The sequence below is a fragment of the Sceloporus undulatus genome, chromosome 4 (assembly GCF_019175285.1).
Source record: "Sceloporus undulatus isolate JIND9_A2432 ecotype Alabama chromosome 4, SceUnd_v1.1, whole genome shotgun sequence".
NCBI classification, from domain to species: domain Eukaryota; kingdom Metazoa; phylum Chordata; class Lepidosauria; order Squamata; family Phrynosomatidae; genus Sceloporus; species Sceloporus undulatus.
Window position 1 is genome coordinate 194,789,144 of NC_056525.1, and position 18,122 is coordinate 194,807,265.

The 18,122-nt window shown below is 38.0% G+C and overlaps 2 protein-coding genes across 27 annotated transcripts in view; both read left to right on the forward strand.

Annotated features, from left to right (window-relative positions):
* The window catches only part of SPIDR (scaffold protein involved in DNA repair), a 1,328,422-nt gene that overhangs the window by 802,679 nt on the left and 507,621 nt on the right, over positions 1-18,122 (forward strand). The window lies entirely within an intron of this gene.
* Positions 1-18,122, forward strand: part of DTNA (dystrobrevin alpha) — a 287,062-nt gene that overhangs the window by 201,933 nt on the left and 67,007 nt on the right. For all 26 annotated transcript variants that reach the window (XM_042463198.1, XM_042463199.1, XM_042463215.1 and 23 more), the window contains 4 exons: positions 7,964-8,049; positions 9,591-9,745; positions 12,312-12,417; positions 15,364-15,530. In XM_042463198.1, the coding sequence (XP_042319132.1) occupies positions 7,964-8,049; positions 9,591-9,745; positions 12,312-12,417; positions 15,364-15,530 (514 nt within the window). The remainder of the gene's footprint in view (positions 1-7,963; positions 8,050-9,590; positions 9,746-12,311; positions 12,418-15,363; positions 15,531-18,122) is intronic.

Below are 18,122 nucleotides of genomic sequence, written 5' to 3' on the forward strand. Positions count from 1 at the left end.
TACCCTCTGGGGAAAATCATTGCTGTAAAAATGACATCATTTGCATATTTACTTTGTTTCTAGAGTTTAGTATAGCAACATTTAAAGCTGGAACACATGTCCCTGAGGAAGAAAGGAAGAAGTGTTGTATTTGAAAATGGTAGAGCCAAATAACACAGCACAGTTCTTACATAAGTGTCCAGTCATTTGGTAAACATATTTTTTGCTAATTGGGTAACTGGATGAAATTATGTGAGTATTGCCCAAATCATAAGATTGTTCAAGGGTATAAATGTTACAGAAATCAATATTAATAAACCAATTTACATGATGGGTTCTTGAACAGAACAGCAAACAAGCAAGGAAGACCCAGTTTAGTAAAGAAAACAATTTATTTTGCTCACAAGATCTCAGTTTAGGATTTGGATCCTAATTAACCCCTGAGATAAAGAATAAAAGTAAAGTCCTCCTTTTTATAGACATCTTAACAAAGACTTTATGTGACAAAATTCTATTGGATGTAAACAGTTTTAAACATACAAAAAGTCATTCAATCAGGATATAGAATTCTGAATACATCAGAATCTCATTACTTATGCATTAGCAACCTATGCCACATTCCAGGCTTTTCTCTTATCAAAGGCCTCTCACCAAATAATATGCATCAACCCTGGCCTTGCACTCAGTAGTCTACACATTCCATACAAATCCTTTATCAACATACATTATTCTGACTCAAAGTAGACATCCTGCACCAGCATTTATCCTTCAAAATATGTCATGTCAACCTTTTTATCCATCTTGTTAAAATTTCTACTTCAGCAAATTTTTACTATGTTTAAGTTCACCCTTTTTGGGCCTCTTTCTATTATTCATTTAAAGGAAATAGATATTGATTATATAGAACAAAAATGAATATTGCCACGTGCCATCTCAAAACCTTTTCGGACTATAAATCCCAGGTAAACCATTTTTTCTGTCACAGTGCTTAGAACATGTACTTGAAGTTTGAGAAGTGTAGACAGAATTCCTAAACGTGAGAATCTACAAAACATAGGGTCATCAGAATGGATAAAAAGTCTGAGAAGATCTGCAGAGGAATTTTCTTCTAAATTCTAAATTTTCACATGCGTAAGCAAAACATTTACCCCCCCCCAAAAAAAAAAAAAACCAACGACCTAGCCCTTGAAATTTTATCAGGTTTTTTCCATTGCTACTTAAAATGTACCATAGCAATTTTTTTTATTCTTTAAAAGTTCTGTTAACAATGCAGTGCTATACAGTGTACTGTGGAGTATGCCTTAGTTTCACAGCTTATAATCCAATGAAAGAAGTATAGGACTGTGCATTAAATAACTTCCTGATCCAGTTACAGTGGATCCTTCATATCGGTGGGGGTTCTCTTCTGCTCCCCTGCTCCACGGATGGCAAAAACCACAGAACCTCACATCCCGTGATTTTCAGTGGTGGCATGTGAGCGCTCTGTTGCAACCACATGCATGCACAGCCATTAAAGTAAGTAGGGCTTGCTATCCATGGATGCGCAAATCCATGGATGGCAAGCCTGTGGTTGTGGAGGGTGCACTGTACTATACACTTTAGTTGATGCATTTGCAAAGAGTAGAAGATTCAGAAATACACAGATTTAGCAGTGGCAGTCAGTTTTATCTGGATCCAACCTGATCCAGTTCAGAGCCCAAATGCAAATCAAGAGCTAGAAATTCACTTTGCAAGTCCTCCCACATTGATCTCTATTAGGAACCCATAATAGTTCTAGCTTTTTTTTATTCACATATGTATAGCATTTGAAGACCTGGTAGACCCTAAAGAGAGGCATAAGCTAACCAAATTTCAGACAGGTAGCTTCAAACATTTCTAAACACTTGTTCAGACTTGGCAATTGATACTGTTCTTTCTCTTCGCATTGTCCTCATAGTGTTGGAATACTTTCCTAGAGCACCTAAAGGATCTTCATCCTTTGCAATCAAAGAACTTCACCAAAGCAGAGGAGACAGTAGAGTGGACAGTACAGTACCAGTTGGGGAAGCAATCTTCAGATGCTTCTCACTTCTTGTGTCAAGATGGCAAGCACAGTTCATCTGGTAGCCAAATCTGTTAAAGTTCATAAAGTTATTACTAAAACTACATTAGTCAGATTAACAAAAAAGACAAGCAGACTATCTAAGAAGACAAAAGACTGAGATATTAAAAGAGAAAAGATCCAGAGAGACCAATCTGAATTTAAAGCAAACAATATGTCCAAAACCTCACCACCACCTTGTCAACAATCAGCTACCAACAGTTGGCTATAGCAAAAAAACAAAAAGATGCAGGAGATAACTGATCTTGAACAATCCTTTTCTTGTGTTTATTCTTGTTTTTTACATGCTTGGATCAGTATGGAATACTTTGCACTATGGCTGGAATCCAGTTGGTTAGTCCCAACGAGAGTAGATTGTTGAATCAATTGTTGAGGATGGAGACAACACACAAATAAATCACATTCATTCATTGGGTCTACTCTAGTCTAGAGTAACATTTAGATTCAGGCCTGTATCATTCTGAACTGAATTGAGTCAATCTGATCCAATCCAGAGCTGGTACAAATCGGTCCAGATTGACCTGAATTGTTTTGCATAGCCCTAAATTTTGATGTTATAATATGGGTCATATGATCACAACTAACTGTGAGCCAAGTAGTAAAGCAGAGTAATGAGAAGGTAAGATGAGTAAGTATTAAAGGGATATATAAGTGCCCTTTAAAAGGCAGGATAGAACTCTTATATACATAAATAATCTCTGTAGCTACAGGCAGCTGCTTGGAAATGCATTTAAAGAAAGCTGGGGTGGGGGAGATTAAGGAAGGCTTTACAGTGGTCAAAATATGAGGGGGTTGATTTGATTCCCTGTTGTTTCCAAAGACCAATGTTCCCCAGTTGTTTCAATTTAGTGGTTTATTAAATAAAGTCTTCATATATTCCCTCTATGTACAGTGAACTTTCCTGTCCTCCCATCTTCTCTGAAATGTTGACTTTTATGAGCAGAAAAATATATGCAGAATGAATACAAAGCTAATTAAATAATTTGATGTGACAAAATGAGAGATTTCTAGGCACACAAGTTGACATTTACTTTGGTACATACACACCACCTAAAATTTTTCAAATTACTGAGAGGTTCAGAGAGATTTTCTTTTAATCAAATCTGATTTTGTTCCCAGGACCAACTACTCAAATTTTCTTCTGCAATCATAGCAATAACATTTCAGTTCAGTCTTTTGAAAAGAGTTCTTATTTTGCTCTAAAATATACCACATCAGTATTTTTGTTCCTAACAAGCACTATGCTAATCTTATTTTAAATTTACATTTTTTTTTCCTGGCTTTCCTTTTTTGGTACTGTTCCACAACTTATTTGTAACTTTCAGTGGATAAAATTCAACATTAGTCCTACTTAGAGATTGAAATTACTGGGATTTAGAGCTGCAACTAACTGGATTTTTATTGGTTTCAATGAGTGCACCCTACTGAAAATTAACAGAAATTAGGCCAGAAATGTGATTCATGCAGTGCTTCAGATGTTGTTAGACTGCAACTCCCAGCATTCCTCACAATTCACTATGTCGCTAGGGCTGGTGGGACTTCTAATCCAAAAAGCATGATCTCCACCATTTATTTAGCCCATTAGCTGCTGCTGGCTCAGTTTGAACTGAAACATTCTTGCTTGTTGTATTTATCATACACATGCCCTGCTCTCATTTAAACCATCAAGATTGATTAAATTAATTTCCCAGAATATATTATTAGAATGAAAGTATATAACCCCCACCTACTAAGGATCACAGTGCAGCTTACAAGGAAGATTTAAAAAGCTGCTGGAGAGTTCTCTAAAATGTCTGAAATAACAACATAATTAGACAAAATAAGTGGGCATAAATGCAAAAAGCCTTTTGCTTCATTGTTATGAAGTACTGCTGCTGCCAACAGTCCATGAAAACTGCTGCCTCTCCCCATCACTCACTTCCCATTGTTGCTAGCTGTCCTTTGTACACAGCAATACCAACTACAGTATAGAAAGAAGCTGTCCACACAAAACAGAACATGACACTCTGATCATAGTTTCTTGGCTCTCAAGACCTCTAGACTAGTGCTAGTCAAAATGGTGGTTACTGGACTGGTGCCAGTCCATATCAAATTTCAACAAATGGCTAAATCAATTGTAACCAGTGGGGATAAATATAGTGCAGGTTCTTGGCAAACTGAAAGAAAGTAATTGACAGCCCTCTCCTTCCACCAACATCAGATAGCCTGAGATGGACCATCTTAGACTCTAAGGCTTAGAAGAAGATATTTGGGACCTGGGTCATTCCAGACAGTTGCATACCAGTAGTTTTTCTGTTATGGAAAGTAGCTGGCATGGTTAGCCAGAGACCACCAGTGCACCACATGGAACAGCAGAGCTAGTAACCTGCTGTATGTATTAAAATGCCCAGCCAGAGTTTGCTCCGAATTGAGGGTGGAGATGCACAGTTTGCTTCCCCTTGAGCATCAGTGCTTAAGAGAAGTGCATCATTTTACCTAAGGGAAAGATATTGAACTCTTTGTCCACTTCTTGCATCCATCTAGGCTGCAGATTTAGTGAGCTGGTAGAATTGGATTTCCCCATCCTCTCCTTCCTACAGTATCCTTTCTAGCCCCTTAAAATGCTATACGTGGTACCCTGCTAAATGAGGTAAGCTGGGGTGCAATGGTGAGAATGGAGGATCTTCTCCCTCACCACACCACACCACACCACACCACAAAAAAGAGATCAAGCAGAGGAACATTCCACAATTGAAGGGTTGATACTCCAACACAGTGCAACCATATCATGAAAAGTGAATTTGTTGACCAGTCTTTGGACCATCTGCTTGTGGATAGCTGGGGGCTTTAATGGCTACTAGTCATGGCAGCTATTGCCACTACCTTTAGTATCAGAGGCAGCACATCTCTGAATACCAGTTGCTGAAATACACAAGCAGGAGAGTGTTGTCGCACTCATGTCCTCCTGTGGTCTTCCTGTAGGCATCTTGTTGGCCACTGTGAAAACAGAATGTTGGAATTTTGGACTCATTCAACTTTGGACTCATTCAACTTGGCTCTTTTTATGTAATTGTTGACTGCATAAGGACCATTATATATAATAAATTAGCTTACTTGCTAATTAGCTTACTTGCTGTTCACCGCTATGATCCTTGGAATAGCGGTATATAAATAAAACAAAAAAATTATATATTTCTTGGCACTCTTACTTCTTTAACTGTTAAGGCTTCTATAAAGAACTTTGGATGCAGAATCAATAACATGTAAACTGAGTGATAGTCTCTTCTGCATTTCTAGAACTAATATAGTTGATTTTATCATTTATTTTGAGCCTATGCAACTACTCTTAGTGTAAGAAAGACCCATCATTGCTATATATACAGTATGCATTAAGACAATTTTCCCATTGGTGTTAAAGTTCCTATTGCTAGTAAAGTTATTTCTGCTTGCCATTAAAAATGTTAAAGGTGTAGACACCTTGACGTACGAAAATAAGGCAGAAGTGGTCACTATAAAAGCTAGTGCAAAATGATATCCCCTGCTGTCTGCTACAGGGATAGGCAGCTTGGTTTTGTCTGTGTTGGCTAGGGTTGATGGTAAACGCAGTCCAACAACATATGAAAGGCCATAGGTTTGTCCACTGTGGTCTGTTAGGATATGGTAAAACAATGAGTGTTGAAGAAACTTTCTAATTGTTTACAGATTGCTGAGCTTAAGGAATGTGTGTGTGTGTGTGTGTGTGTGTAAGTACACACACATGCACGTATGTATGCATGTATTATGTTGGCTGGAATCTTGTTGGGTAGTTACAAATGCATTGCCTACAGTTATGCATTATTAATAGCTATGTATTCACAGTGCATTGAGAGGCTACTTAGGGACAATGAAATTTCACTAAGCCCCACTCACTGTCCTCTGGGATTGTCAGGGGTCCATTCTCTTGTTGATCGAGAAGAGGCTGCCTGACATGTTCCTACCTCCTCTTGCGCAAGTGATCTCTGGCATGAGGAGAATTTGCAACAGAAATTTTGTTTTCTGTCTGCTGCCCTTCATTCATGGAAGAGGGTGGGAACATCGGGCAGCCACTTCTCAATCAACAGGGGAATGGACTCTCATCAATCCCAGTGGCTACTTACTAGTAAGTGGAGTTGACAGGGGACATTGGCTAAAATCCACTAAGTAGCACCATACCTACATAGTCATGGTGCTATATAGTGCATAATGGTCACACAGGATTCTGTCATATTCCGCTCAACTGACACATGTTTTGGGGGCAGTTTATTAATATTTTATTTAACAATTAGATCATGCTTTTAAGAACTAGAACAAATAAATCAATTGAAACTGTGTCTACTCAGTAAGGTATATTAAAATGTTGCAAGCCAGCAGTAAGACTTAAACTAGAAAAGATTAAAAATAAAAGTAAAGGGATGAATGCCTGTCCAAAGGGGACGATCTTAGACAGGCCTCTGAATGTTACTTGTGAAGACACCAGGGAAATATCATTTAGAAAGAGTGACAAACCAGGAGCTGCTACTGAAAAGACCCTTTCCATGATAGGCAGTTGTCATAGTATTATGAAGAGAACAGAGGACACTGAATGGAGGATGATGAAAAATTACTTTAAAGAATCTACTCTCTAATGATTTCTAGACGTCAAATACACAGGCTTCTAAAACATCAGTTACTTCCTTGGTGTCACCAGTAGACTACACAGATAATCTGACTGAATTCATTTTGGTCCTTCATCTTATTCAGGAAGCATTTCCATGAAATATTTTCTAATTTTGATCTTATTTTTATTTGAGGCTGTTGATATATTACATTATTTATTAATGGCTTTAGAAGCATCCCATAGATTTCTCATATTATTTCCTATTCCTTGGCTAAAAAATGAATATAATTAGCCATTTCCTCTGAGCTCGAGAGTTTTTCCATTTGTCTTCTTTGAGAATGATACTTGTTTCTTTATCAAAATCAGTTCTTTTACACTGGCATCGGCACCAGCAGCACACTGGATTTAGGTCAAGATTTTGAAAATATATTGTTAGATACAAGATGAGCAGTTTATATTTATTTCCTTAAAAATGCCTAAGCTTGTTTTTTATGTGTTTCTATTATATTTACGTCCATAAAAATGCCTAAACTTCTTTCTATTTTACTGGGATTAGATTGTTTGATAATTACTGTACTTTGAAATTATGTTCGGCAATTTCCCCTTTATGTTGTATACTGAAGCATATTGTTTAATCTATAAAATATTAAACATCTGAAATATATTTTATTAAGCAATTGTGTGAACAAAAGGCACAATCCAGCCACAATTCTTTTGTCCAGATTATACAGGCTATTCTGCTATTACCTCTGTAACCTGTTGTTTGGACTCAAACTTCTTCCAGAACTAGTATCTCTTAAATAGAATTCTTCTCAGGAAGTTCATCAGCTGAAAGAGATGAATGCAATTTTTGATTATTTCTCCTTTTTCCTGCAACCCCCTGTTCCATCCCCCATACTGTTCTGGAATGTCCACCAGCCATTTGGAGCAAATTTTAATATGGCATAAGGTACAGTATAGGGAAGGAGAAATATTTTTAAATCACCTATTCCTTCATTCAACCAGAAAAATTCTACCACTATGTTGGAAGCTTTCGGCAGCTGGAAAGACCAATATGATTGTAGAAGACGAATTTTGAGTACACCTCTATAGTTAGATACTGGCTGCTAAAGATGTTTTAATCTGTCGCCTTTTGACTTCAGAAGCTTGATTTCTATATGTGTGTATGTTGTAAAGTTGCAAAGATTCATTTCTAAGCCAAAGAACATTTACAAATTTAGTTCATCAAGAGAGCAAAAATATAGTCTCTTACCAATATAATGATTTTTTCCCCCTCCTTTACTCTATAGAGAAGGTCATGGAAAAATTTCTGTGTTTGCTGTCAAAATGGCCTTGGCAACACTTTGCGGAGGAAAAATCATGGATAAATTAAGATGTAAGTGCTTTTTAAAACGTGTGTTTTATTAATGCTATTTCTTTCAGTTAGGTTGCAAACCTGCGTTTGGCTCTGACAATAGTCTTATGAATCAAAATCAGCAGGCGCACTAGAAACTTTCATGGTACTGAGAGAGCCTCAAGAGGAAATGTTCCTTGTTGATGTGTTGCTCATGGAAAGGGCTTTTCCCCCCTGAGTTCTGTTGAAAAAAATATTATGGACTGTCAAATGCACTGAGTGGCCTGCATTAAGTGTTGTTTCCTTCTCCCCCGGCACCTCTATTTCATAATATGAAAATGCAATATGCTTTGAATCACACGGTTTTCTCCCAAAATCTTTATCTGCTTTATGTTCTGCAGGATTAAGCATTCAAAGAGATGCTGTATTGGCAGCATAAAACAGATAAAACACACATATCCCCTTTGCTCATGTTATTTGATACCTTGGCATGGGTAACTAGAGGCGAGTTTAATAAAAACTATGGTGGTTCTTAAAATTATACTAAAAGTCTGTTTTTAAAAATTCATTTGTTTTACAGTCGGTGTGGGCCGAAGTATTTGTTAAAACCTTTACAGTATGCCTCTTTCATCTGAATTAGAAAACAAAAGGGAGAGAGAGAAGCAATTGAAAAATGTTTGGGAAACCTGCAGATTTTGTAGATAACTTCATCAATTTCAACTTCTTTCATTGGGTGATACCCAAGTTAAATTTTGGCTATGATAAATATAGTCCAAACATTCAAAAACTAAAAGGCACAAAGGACACAGAAATACAACTATAGTCTCAGATTGTGAAGTCATTCTATATAATACATTGACACCCACCCCAACTCCCGTTTCATTACTGGTAATAGTAATATAACACATTCAAAGATAATAGTCGTGTTAATCTGGGAAATCAATATGCAATGGGATCTTGTAGCCCTTTGAGACTAACTGAAAAAAAGAACTTGGTAGCATGACCTTCATAGACTTGTGCCTCAGATGCATGTGTGGAGTGGAGAATCTACAGACAGACCTATATAAACTGAGGAAATACTCAGGGAGATTGAAGTGTTCTTCAACTGTTTTTTGTGTATTAGGAATGGGAATTCAATTGTTTTGCAGCTAGGTTTTTTGTATTTTTTGTGTTTTCGGAATGGGAATGCACAAAAAACAGTTGTAGAACACTTCAATCTACCTGGGCGTTCCATCTCAGGCCTCAGAACAGCAATCCTCGAACAAAAGAACTGCAAAGGAAGATTGGAAAGAGAAACAGCAGAATTGGGATGTATCCACAGATGCAGTCCATCAGCAATGATGAAAGAGTGTGACTTGCCCAAGGTCATCCAGTGGGTTTCCATGGCTAAGTGGGGATTGAAACCCTGGTCTCCAGGGTCATAGTCTAACTCAAACACCACAGTGGCTCTGCTACTATATGGAAAGGGGATATCGGTAAGCATTATTTTCAGTTCAGCTTGACATTTATTAGAAAGTTCTTTAAAATTAAAACATAAGTTCTACCTCTTTATTCCTACCCCCTTCCCTTCTTTATTGTATTAGATATTTTCTCAATGATATCAGACACAAGTGGTGTAATGATTTATGGAAAATATGACATGTTTCTACGAGAAGTTCTAAAGCTGCCCACTGCTGTCTTTGAAGGTCCTTCTTTTGGTTACACAGAGCAATCAGCGAAATCTTGCTTTTCTCAACAGGTAAATAAAATGACATCATTTCATATCTTCTTTTTGATACTCCCAATTTGCCATTAAACAAGATGTCATTTTGTTTGTTTTTAACTTGGTTCTGGATACTTTTTCCAACTACAGAATGAAAGAGTCTGTTCTTTTTTCATCTCAAATGTCTTTGAAGGGCAAAATTAAATATGACACAAGGGGTGCATCAGTATCTCCTGGTGTGTTTTGTTGTCATTTTAAAAAAATATATAAGGGAATTGTGAGGTGTCTAAGAGCAACAGCACATGTCTCTGTATCTTTTCCTCTGCCTGGGAGAAAATCAACTGTTGGAGTATGAGATTTTTTTAATCAATGAAAAAAGAGGAACAAATTAATCATCATCTTCTCTGCCTCCATTTGTTGTTGCTGCTGCTAAGCAAATATACTTCTGCCTCTGGCTATCCTGTAATATTTTTTAAGAGAAACATATTTGTGAGAGATTACTTCATATCATGTTGAGTTTTGCTTAGAAGAACAAACTAACTGACATTTTAGTTCACCACTACTCTTCCAACACAGTTCATGATACTGCAGAATTTAGATTCAAAGATAAATGGGACTTCAAACCCTTTATCACATTCTGAGAAACTGCAGTAATACTTCTTATGGAGATGGCCAGTACTTGGAGCTACCAAACAAGATACGAAGATAGCTAAGCAAAAGCTCCTCGGGGTCAAACTAACTATGGTGGGATACAGACCACCCAAAAGAGTGGTCTCCCACTGCCCTCGTTTGTTGCGCAAGGGAGCCGCAGCGGACAAACCGCGCGGCTCCCTTGAGCAACAAAAGGAAGCCGCAAAAAGCGGCTTCTTTCTGCGGCGCCATTATGACACCGCAAGGCGCCAATGGCGCACTTGCGGCATCATGAAGGTACCGAGGCATGTGGACGCTAGGCGTTCATCACATCAAAATAGCGGCGCCCATGTGTATAGGGCACTGCCATTTTTACGCCCTCATTACGTGCGAGGGGCAAGGCGCATCAGGAAGCGCCGCCCCTTGCATGTAATGGCGGCGCCCGATAGGGCCCATCTATACAGCACCTATATTTCATGTATCAAACTAGACTTAAAGGCAGAAGTGGTGCTCATGCATGGGGTGAAGGGGCAGTTTACTCCCTACCCAACCCGTGCCACACCTTTGACATTGCTCCACAGTACCTGTATCTTCAGCAGAATCTTTATCAAATGGCAAAATTGAGCCATCCCCAGCATATTCCAAAATGAAGTCACTTCACTTCCTGTTGGCATGTTGACATCTCCAATAAAAATATGTGTATTGTGGGAGCTTCTTTGTGGGGTTGAGGTGTTTTTATATTTTTGAGAGGTGTTCCATACATTTTTGGTTGAAAATCCCAAAAATATTGCTATTTTTTTTAAATTGGGTATTATGAGGAATTTAGTTGTTGTGTGGAATTTTAAATTGGATGTTTCAGGAGATATCAGGGGCTGCAAAAGTGAAGTCGAAGGATCACAGGCTGCCCATTGGCTACATTTGGCTTACCCCTGCTTTAAAGGTTTTGCTCCCATTATGGAAGTTTCTCAGAGATACATACCTGAGCATTCAGACCTGCAAATTAAGTCTGTTTAACTTCTCAGTGGCCAATTACACATCAATCCACACTAAATACAAAATATATAAGTGATAAAATTCACATTGCAAGACCAAAGTATTTTCACCTCTCTTCTTCTGAAAGCATATTAAGAATATGGTCTAGTTTGACTTCCAGACTTTTAGAAGTCCAAATCTATGACTCAAATTTTCTTTACATTCTAAGTTGTCTTTCCCCTTGCCTACACACACACTGTTTCATTACGGACCATTTGTTCCACATGCAAGCAACCTCCTTACACAGAAAAATACCTCCTAAAATCATGGAGTGGGAAACAAAGTATTGAACAAGGCAGCATTTTTTCTTGAGATCCTTGAGATCAGAGATTTGGGAAGAAGGGAACTGGAGAACTGGGTAGTGCACTGAATCCATCAGTTCTGTGTAGAATGAAGGTACTCTTTCAAGAAACATTCATTTCAGGAGTTGATGGGAGTATCTGTTGCCATGATACAACAAGAAGCAAATCCTTGTGTGTGATGTCATGCAAGCTTAGTTACTAAATTTTTATTCCGGTGGACCAGGAGAAATTATTCTTTATACAGTATTTGAGTGTTAAAGCTGTTTTATACCAAATCAGACTAATTTGTTCATGTAGTCAAGAATGATATGCTTTTGGGTGAAGTTTTCTAAAATGTTATTTTGTAGTTGGGCTACATAAGCTTCCTTAATTGAAGATCCTCCAGACTGTGCTTGGTGCAGTGTATATGCCCTGATGCATGCCTCTTCAGCATAGTTAGATCAATAACACTGATTTGAAAGATAAGAACTGGTGGATATTATCGTTAACTAGTGAGTATAATCTTTCCATAAACAAAGCGTTCAAAATATGATTTTGCATTTCATTTTTTCTTCAAGTATTTTCCCACTGCAAGGAATAGAGTCCCCTTTTAGACTTGTGTTAATAGTGAATTCTTTTTGCTTTGTTCTTAAAAACAGAAAAAAGTCACACTGAATGCTTTCTTGGACACTCTTATGTCTGATCCTCCACCACAGTGTCTGGTGTGGTTACCGCTTCTGCATCGACTGGCAAATGTTGAGAATGGTATGTAGGTACAACATGAGTAGCAAGTAGAACATTAAAATGAGTCACAATGATTATACAATTGGCTCTTCCTATCCACGGATTTTAAATCCATGAATTCATGCATCCACAGCTTGAAAATACTTTTAAAATATACAAATTTCCGTAAGCAAAGCTTGATTTTACCCTTTTATATAAGGGACACCATTTTACTGTGCCGTTATATTTAAAGGGACTTGAGTACCCATGGATTTTGTTATCCACGGGGGGTCTTAGAGCCAACCCCCAACATATACCAAGGGCCCACTGTATCTTTCTCAATAAATGTTATGATCATTCAAAAGGAAGAGTCAGTAAAAGTGTAGTGCCAATTTCTATAGTATAGGTGCTTTATTTTATTTTATTTTTCTTTCTATTGGCTTGATCAAGGTGAACTAGAACAGAAATCTCATAAGAAATATTGTTACAATCATGCAAGAACTAAAATGCATTTCCACTTTTCTGGCTGGCGGCTTATGCTATATTTTTAATTATTATTTATTAAATTTATCTCCATCCTTTCCAGGAAGATTGAAGCAATATATTCTCCCACCCCCATTAATTTGTTGAAATGTACACAAAACATTTATCCAAATAGCTGCTGAGATTACCTCTATTTTTTCTGAATGTCAGAAGAAAAAAACAGTGCTTTAGTGTCTGTGCTTTGAGACATTGAAAACATGTCCTAGTCATTATAACATGGCTTTAGTCCTGTTCAGGTGTTTCATAATATAAAAGAAACAAAACACAAGGAAGGAAGTGGCTCCACTGTTAGTCTCCATGTGTGAAGAATGTGTCTGCAAAGAGGAGAGTCATCTGTATGCCTAGGGGTTTTACATGTGAATAGGAATCTTGAAAAACTAATGTTGGGGATTGCATGAAGAGTGTCGACACATAGATTGTAAACTCATAGAATCTTAGAATTGATTGGGGCTACAGGGCCATCCATGCCAACCACTTACCATGCAGAAACTAAAGCACTTGTGAAAGATCCCTATCCAACTGGTGTTTAAAGACCTCCAAAGAAAGAGTATCCACCACCCTCCAAAGTAGTCTAGTCCACTGTCTAACATCCTATATTTGTGCATTTCATTTTTTCTAGCTAGATGTAGCACATTACAGTTATCCCTGTTGGAAATCATTTTCTTAGTTTGGGCTCATCTCTCCAATCTGTCAAGATCATTTTGAATTCTGATCCTGAAGTAGAGGAGGCCCACCTGTTCAGACCATCACTCTCCACCCATAGAGTAAGGAAAGACTATGCAACTCCCACATTGTGTGTTTACTATTTCTGTTTTACGAAATGGTAGAACAGGGTTTTTGTCATTCCCTCATACTCTCTGCTACCTCCCTGCCAAAAAAAAAAAAAAAGAGCCAGCTCCATAAGAACAATATTCCTTAGAAATGTATCAGAGGTGCAAATGGTTATATTCCAACTTCAGCCCTGCTCAGTTTGCATACAATATCAGTCCTTTCCTAGCTGATCCTGCTTGCATTTTTAAACTCCTGCATGTTAGGTGCAAAGAGCCAGTTAATGTGAATTCTGACACATTGTCTCTAATCAGGCATTAATGAAGTTGTTGCTCAGAGAAGCAGATTCGTGGTGTTTTCCATGCTGTGGTTACTTTCTTTCTAGAGATATGAAGAATTTTTGCAGTATTTCTCATTCTCATTTAAAGAGACTATGTTAACACATTGTGACAGCTTTTCAAGAAATTGCCAGCCTCCACAATAGTTCTTGTCACCGGAGCGAGAAGAGGATAACTTTGCTTTTCATTGAGTTTTCTATAGTTTGTGCAAAAATGTCTGCTCAAAACCGCCTGTTCTAGATGAAAGTACACAGCAAGCATGGAAGGACTAGCACAAATAACAAACCCAGTGCTTCTAAATTGTAAACGTTAATGCAAGAAGACAGCAGCTTTTGAGATTTAGCTATGTAATTTTCAAAAATTATGCATTTTGTTCAATTATATGCAATTTGTTCAAAACAAAAATAATTTTAGCACATTTGAAAACTATCTCAAGAATAAAAAGAAATAACATGCCCATCTTTCAAGTGAGAAAGGGGAAATTGGTGTCTTGCTGTCACACACACGAATTAAGACAACAGAAGATTTACATCACTATTTTACATTCCTCTTTTCACTAGCCGAAGATTTTAGTACAATTTTCATATGAGGTTATGTGTAATCCTAGGAGAATTGTATATACACCAATATAAAAAAACCCTGACCAGTGCTATATTTCTGCTTTTTTTTTAAAAAAAAAAGATACAAGTCTTTTTGTGAGCCTCCAATGTGATTTCCATATACAGTGGGCCCTTGTTATCCACTGGGGTTTTGTTCCAGCCCCCTCTGCCCCTGTAGATAACAAAATCCATGGATGCTCAAGTCCCATTAAATGTAATGGCCTAGCAGAATTGTGTCCCTTATATAAAATGCCAAAATCAGGGTTTGCTACTTGAAATTTATACTTTTAAAAAATATATTTTCAAGCTATAGATGCTTGAATCCATGGATAAAAAATCCATGAATAAGGAGGGCTGACTGTATTTAGGAATGCCAGCTCAGCATAAGATCAAGCTGCCAAGTATTCAGTATAGCTCTAGTAACTGTTGTCTCCTAAAGCATTTGTGCTCCCCCCCTCCATCCCCCCCTCCAATATCCCCCTACCTTTCCCAATTGATAAAAGTAGATTTTCCCTGTGTTGGTTTTTCTGTTTACCAGAAGACATTTTCTTTTAGACAGTAACAGATGCTTCTTTGTCTGTTGGGGAAAATGTGAATCTTGTACATTTAGATTTCAGCCAATTTCAGAATAACATTTGATGTTGAAAATCAACAGACACAAAGGGCAATGCTGTTAATGGCATGAGTTTTAATGCTGCATTGATTGTTTTGTTTTGCTGTTAAATTTATTTCTCCTGTAGTCTTCCACCCCGTTGAGTGTTCCTACTGCCATAGTGAGAGCATGATGGGATTTCGCTATCGATGCCAACAGTGTCACAATTACCAGCTCTGTCAAGATTGCTTCTGGAGGGGACATGCCAGTGGTTCCCATAGCAACCAGCATCAAATGAAAGAATACACGTCATGGGTAAGGGAAGGTTCATGAATTGCTGCAGACTGTTTGAACTCCACCAGTCAGAGAGAGAAAGGAAAAAAAAAAAAAACCAAGGATGGGAGTTGGAACTGACCGAATTGTTTCCCTTAAAACCACAGATAGAAAACTAAAGTTGCCAATTTAGCTAAACATCTCTATAATGGAGAAGCCCCAGTTGTGGTCCCTGTTCCCAGTCAGTTCTGAGATGAAAAATCGGAAGAACTGGACAGTGTGGCTATCCTCAGTGTGAATTTGAACTGTCCAACATGTTAATACTGTACTGGATGTCAGGACAGCTGCAGGCGGTTCTTGGAATATAAAACTGTTTCCACAGTAAGTTGTTTTTTTCATAGGACATAGTCAAATAAGTTGGCTTTTTCTGTTCTGTGGTTGATATGTTAATAGATGTATATCTAAAGAGAACTATGGCATCTCAATGGAATGTACACCTGAAAAGAATGATGTGTATTATTTACAGAGTATTCATTTCTTTATTAAACCTGTTCATTTAACTTCAGTAGAAATGTAGGCATGATATATATTCAATATCATTTAGTTACTGTAATTTCTTCACTCCAAAATAGTTCACCTAGTGTTGTTGTTGTTGTTGTTGTTGTTGTTGTGTATCTTCAAGTCATTTCCAGCAAATGGCAACCCTAAAGCAGACACATCATGGGGTTTTCTTGGCAAGATTTGTTCAGAGGGGATTTGCCCTTGCCTTCCTCAGAGGCTGAAAGAATGTGACTTGTTCTAGGTCACCCATGGCTGAGCAGGGATTTGAACCCTGATCTCTAGAGTCATAGTCCAGTGCTCAAAGCAGTACACCACACTGGCTTGCCTAGCCTTCATGAACTGGATTGCCCACCATCAACTCTGTTTTGCATCCAGCTGCAACATGTACTGTATGAGGATATCAGTTTATATCAGTGATCCAGTATATGGCTAGCTCAGAATCATAAGAAAATTAATATAATAGTTTTTTGTGGGTTTTTCAGACTATGTGGCCATGTTCTAGGAAAGTTTATTCCTGACATTTCACCGGCATCTGTGACTGGCATCTGCTTTTCTCTGAAGATGGCAGCCACAGATGCTGGCGAAACGTCGGGAATAAACTCTTCTAGAACATGGTCACATAGCCTGAAAAACCCACAAAAAACTATGGATGCCAGCCATGAAAGCCTTCAACTTCACAAATTAGTATACGTTTGTTAGATTCAAGCTCATGTATGATATTAATCTACAGTATGCACATTTTCCTAGTAATAGATTCAATGTAATCAATTATACATGCTTTGAAGCATGTATAAGGGCAGGTTAATTGGGCTGTGGATCAGGTTGATAGAGCCCTCAGCCTCTGGGATTCATGTCATGGAGTGATGGCAGCTGCATTATTAGAAAGGAGTGATGCACAATAAAGACAGTGAATACAAACTAGACTACTGCAGTACAAACATTCTATGTGTGTAGATTGATGCCTCTGATGGGTTTGCATACAATAAGCAAAAGCTAAGAAATGAACAGCTATGATTTCTAGCCTAGCAATACTAGGTAGGTAGCTTACTCACTCATTGGGGTGAATTAACCTGGAACATCCTATTTTAATAATTGCTTTTGAACTCTTACTTTTGGGACATAGTTATTTGACTGTGTAAAGGGTGCCTGGATGAAGGTTGATTCATATACCACAAAAGGAATGATATTGATACACATCTGTTCATTTCTGCCACTTTTATGACTTACATGACCTTTGTCTCAGTAACAGAAATCTTTGCTGATTTCTAGATGTGACTGTGTCATGAGTAGTTGATCAGGTACAGTATTCATTTTAAAAAAACTCACAGATAGCAGTTCTGGTCCCTAGGGGGAAACAAAAGGAAACAAAATGGATTATTGGGCAGTAGTTTGGACCAACCAAAATGCCACAACCTTCTGAGTTCTCCATAAGTCTTAATCAAGTTATGTGGTACAAATGAACAAAATAGGGAACCTTTGCATTTTCTAAATGTTGCAGATGACAACTCCCACAATTCCTTAGCTGTGGCCATGTTGGGCTGGGCTAATGAGAGCTGTTAGACACCAGGAGGGCCAAACATTTCCTGCCCCTGACATAGAAGATAAGAAAAAATAGAGAAGTCAACATTTAGGTCTGCTGCATTTAGTCTTAACATGGAGCCCTTTACAGTTATAGCACTGTGATTCAATTAGCATGGCTCCATTCCATAGAATCCTGGGATTTTCCATTTAAGGTAGTGCATTTAGAATTCTCTGCCGGAGAGCTATGATACATGTCCAAACTGCAAACCCCAGGCTCCATAGGATATTGCCATGATACTCGATCTTAATGTTATATTTGTTGTCTGCCTTCAAATCATTTCTGATGTATGGCAACCCTAAGGTGAACCTATCATGGTTTTCTTGGCAGTCTTCTTCAGAGAGGGGTTACCATTGCCTTCCCCTGAGACTAAGAGTAGTGTGAAAGGGATCATGAAGATTATGGGCTGAATCAACAACTGATAGGTGTGTGGGTGTCAGGTGTTTACAGGTCAGATGGCTGGTGTCAATTTATGAGAAAACAAAGGGAGGCTG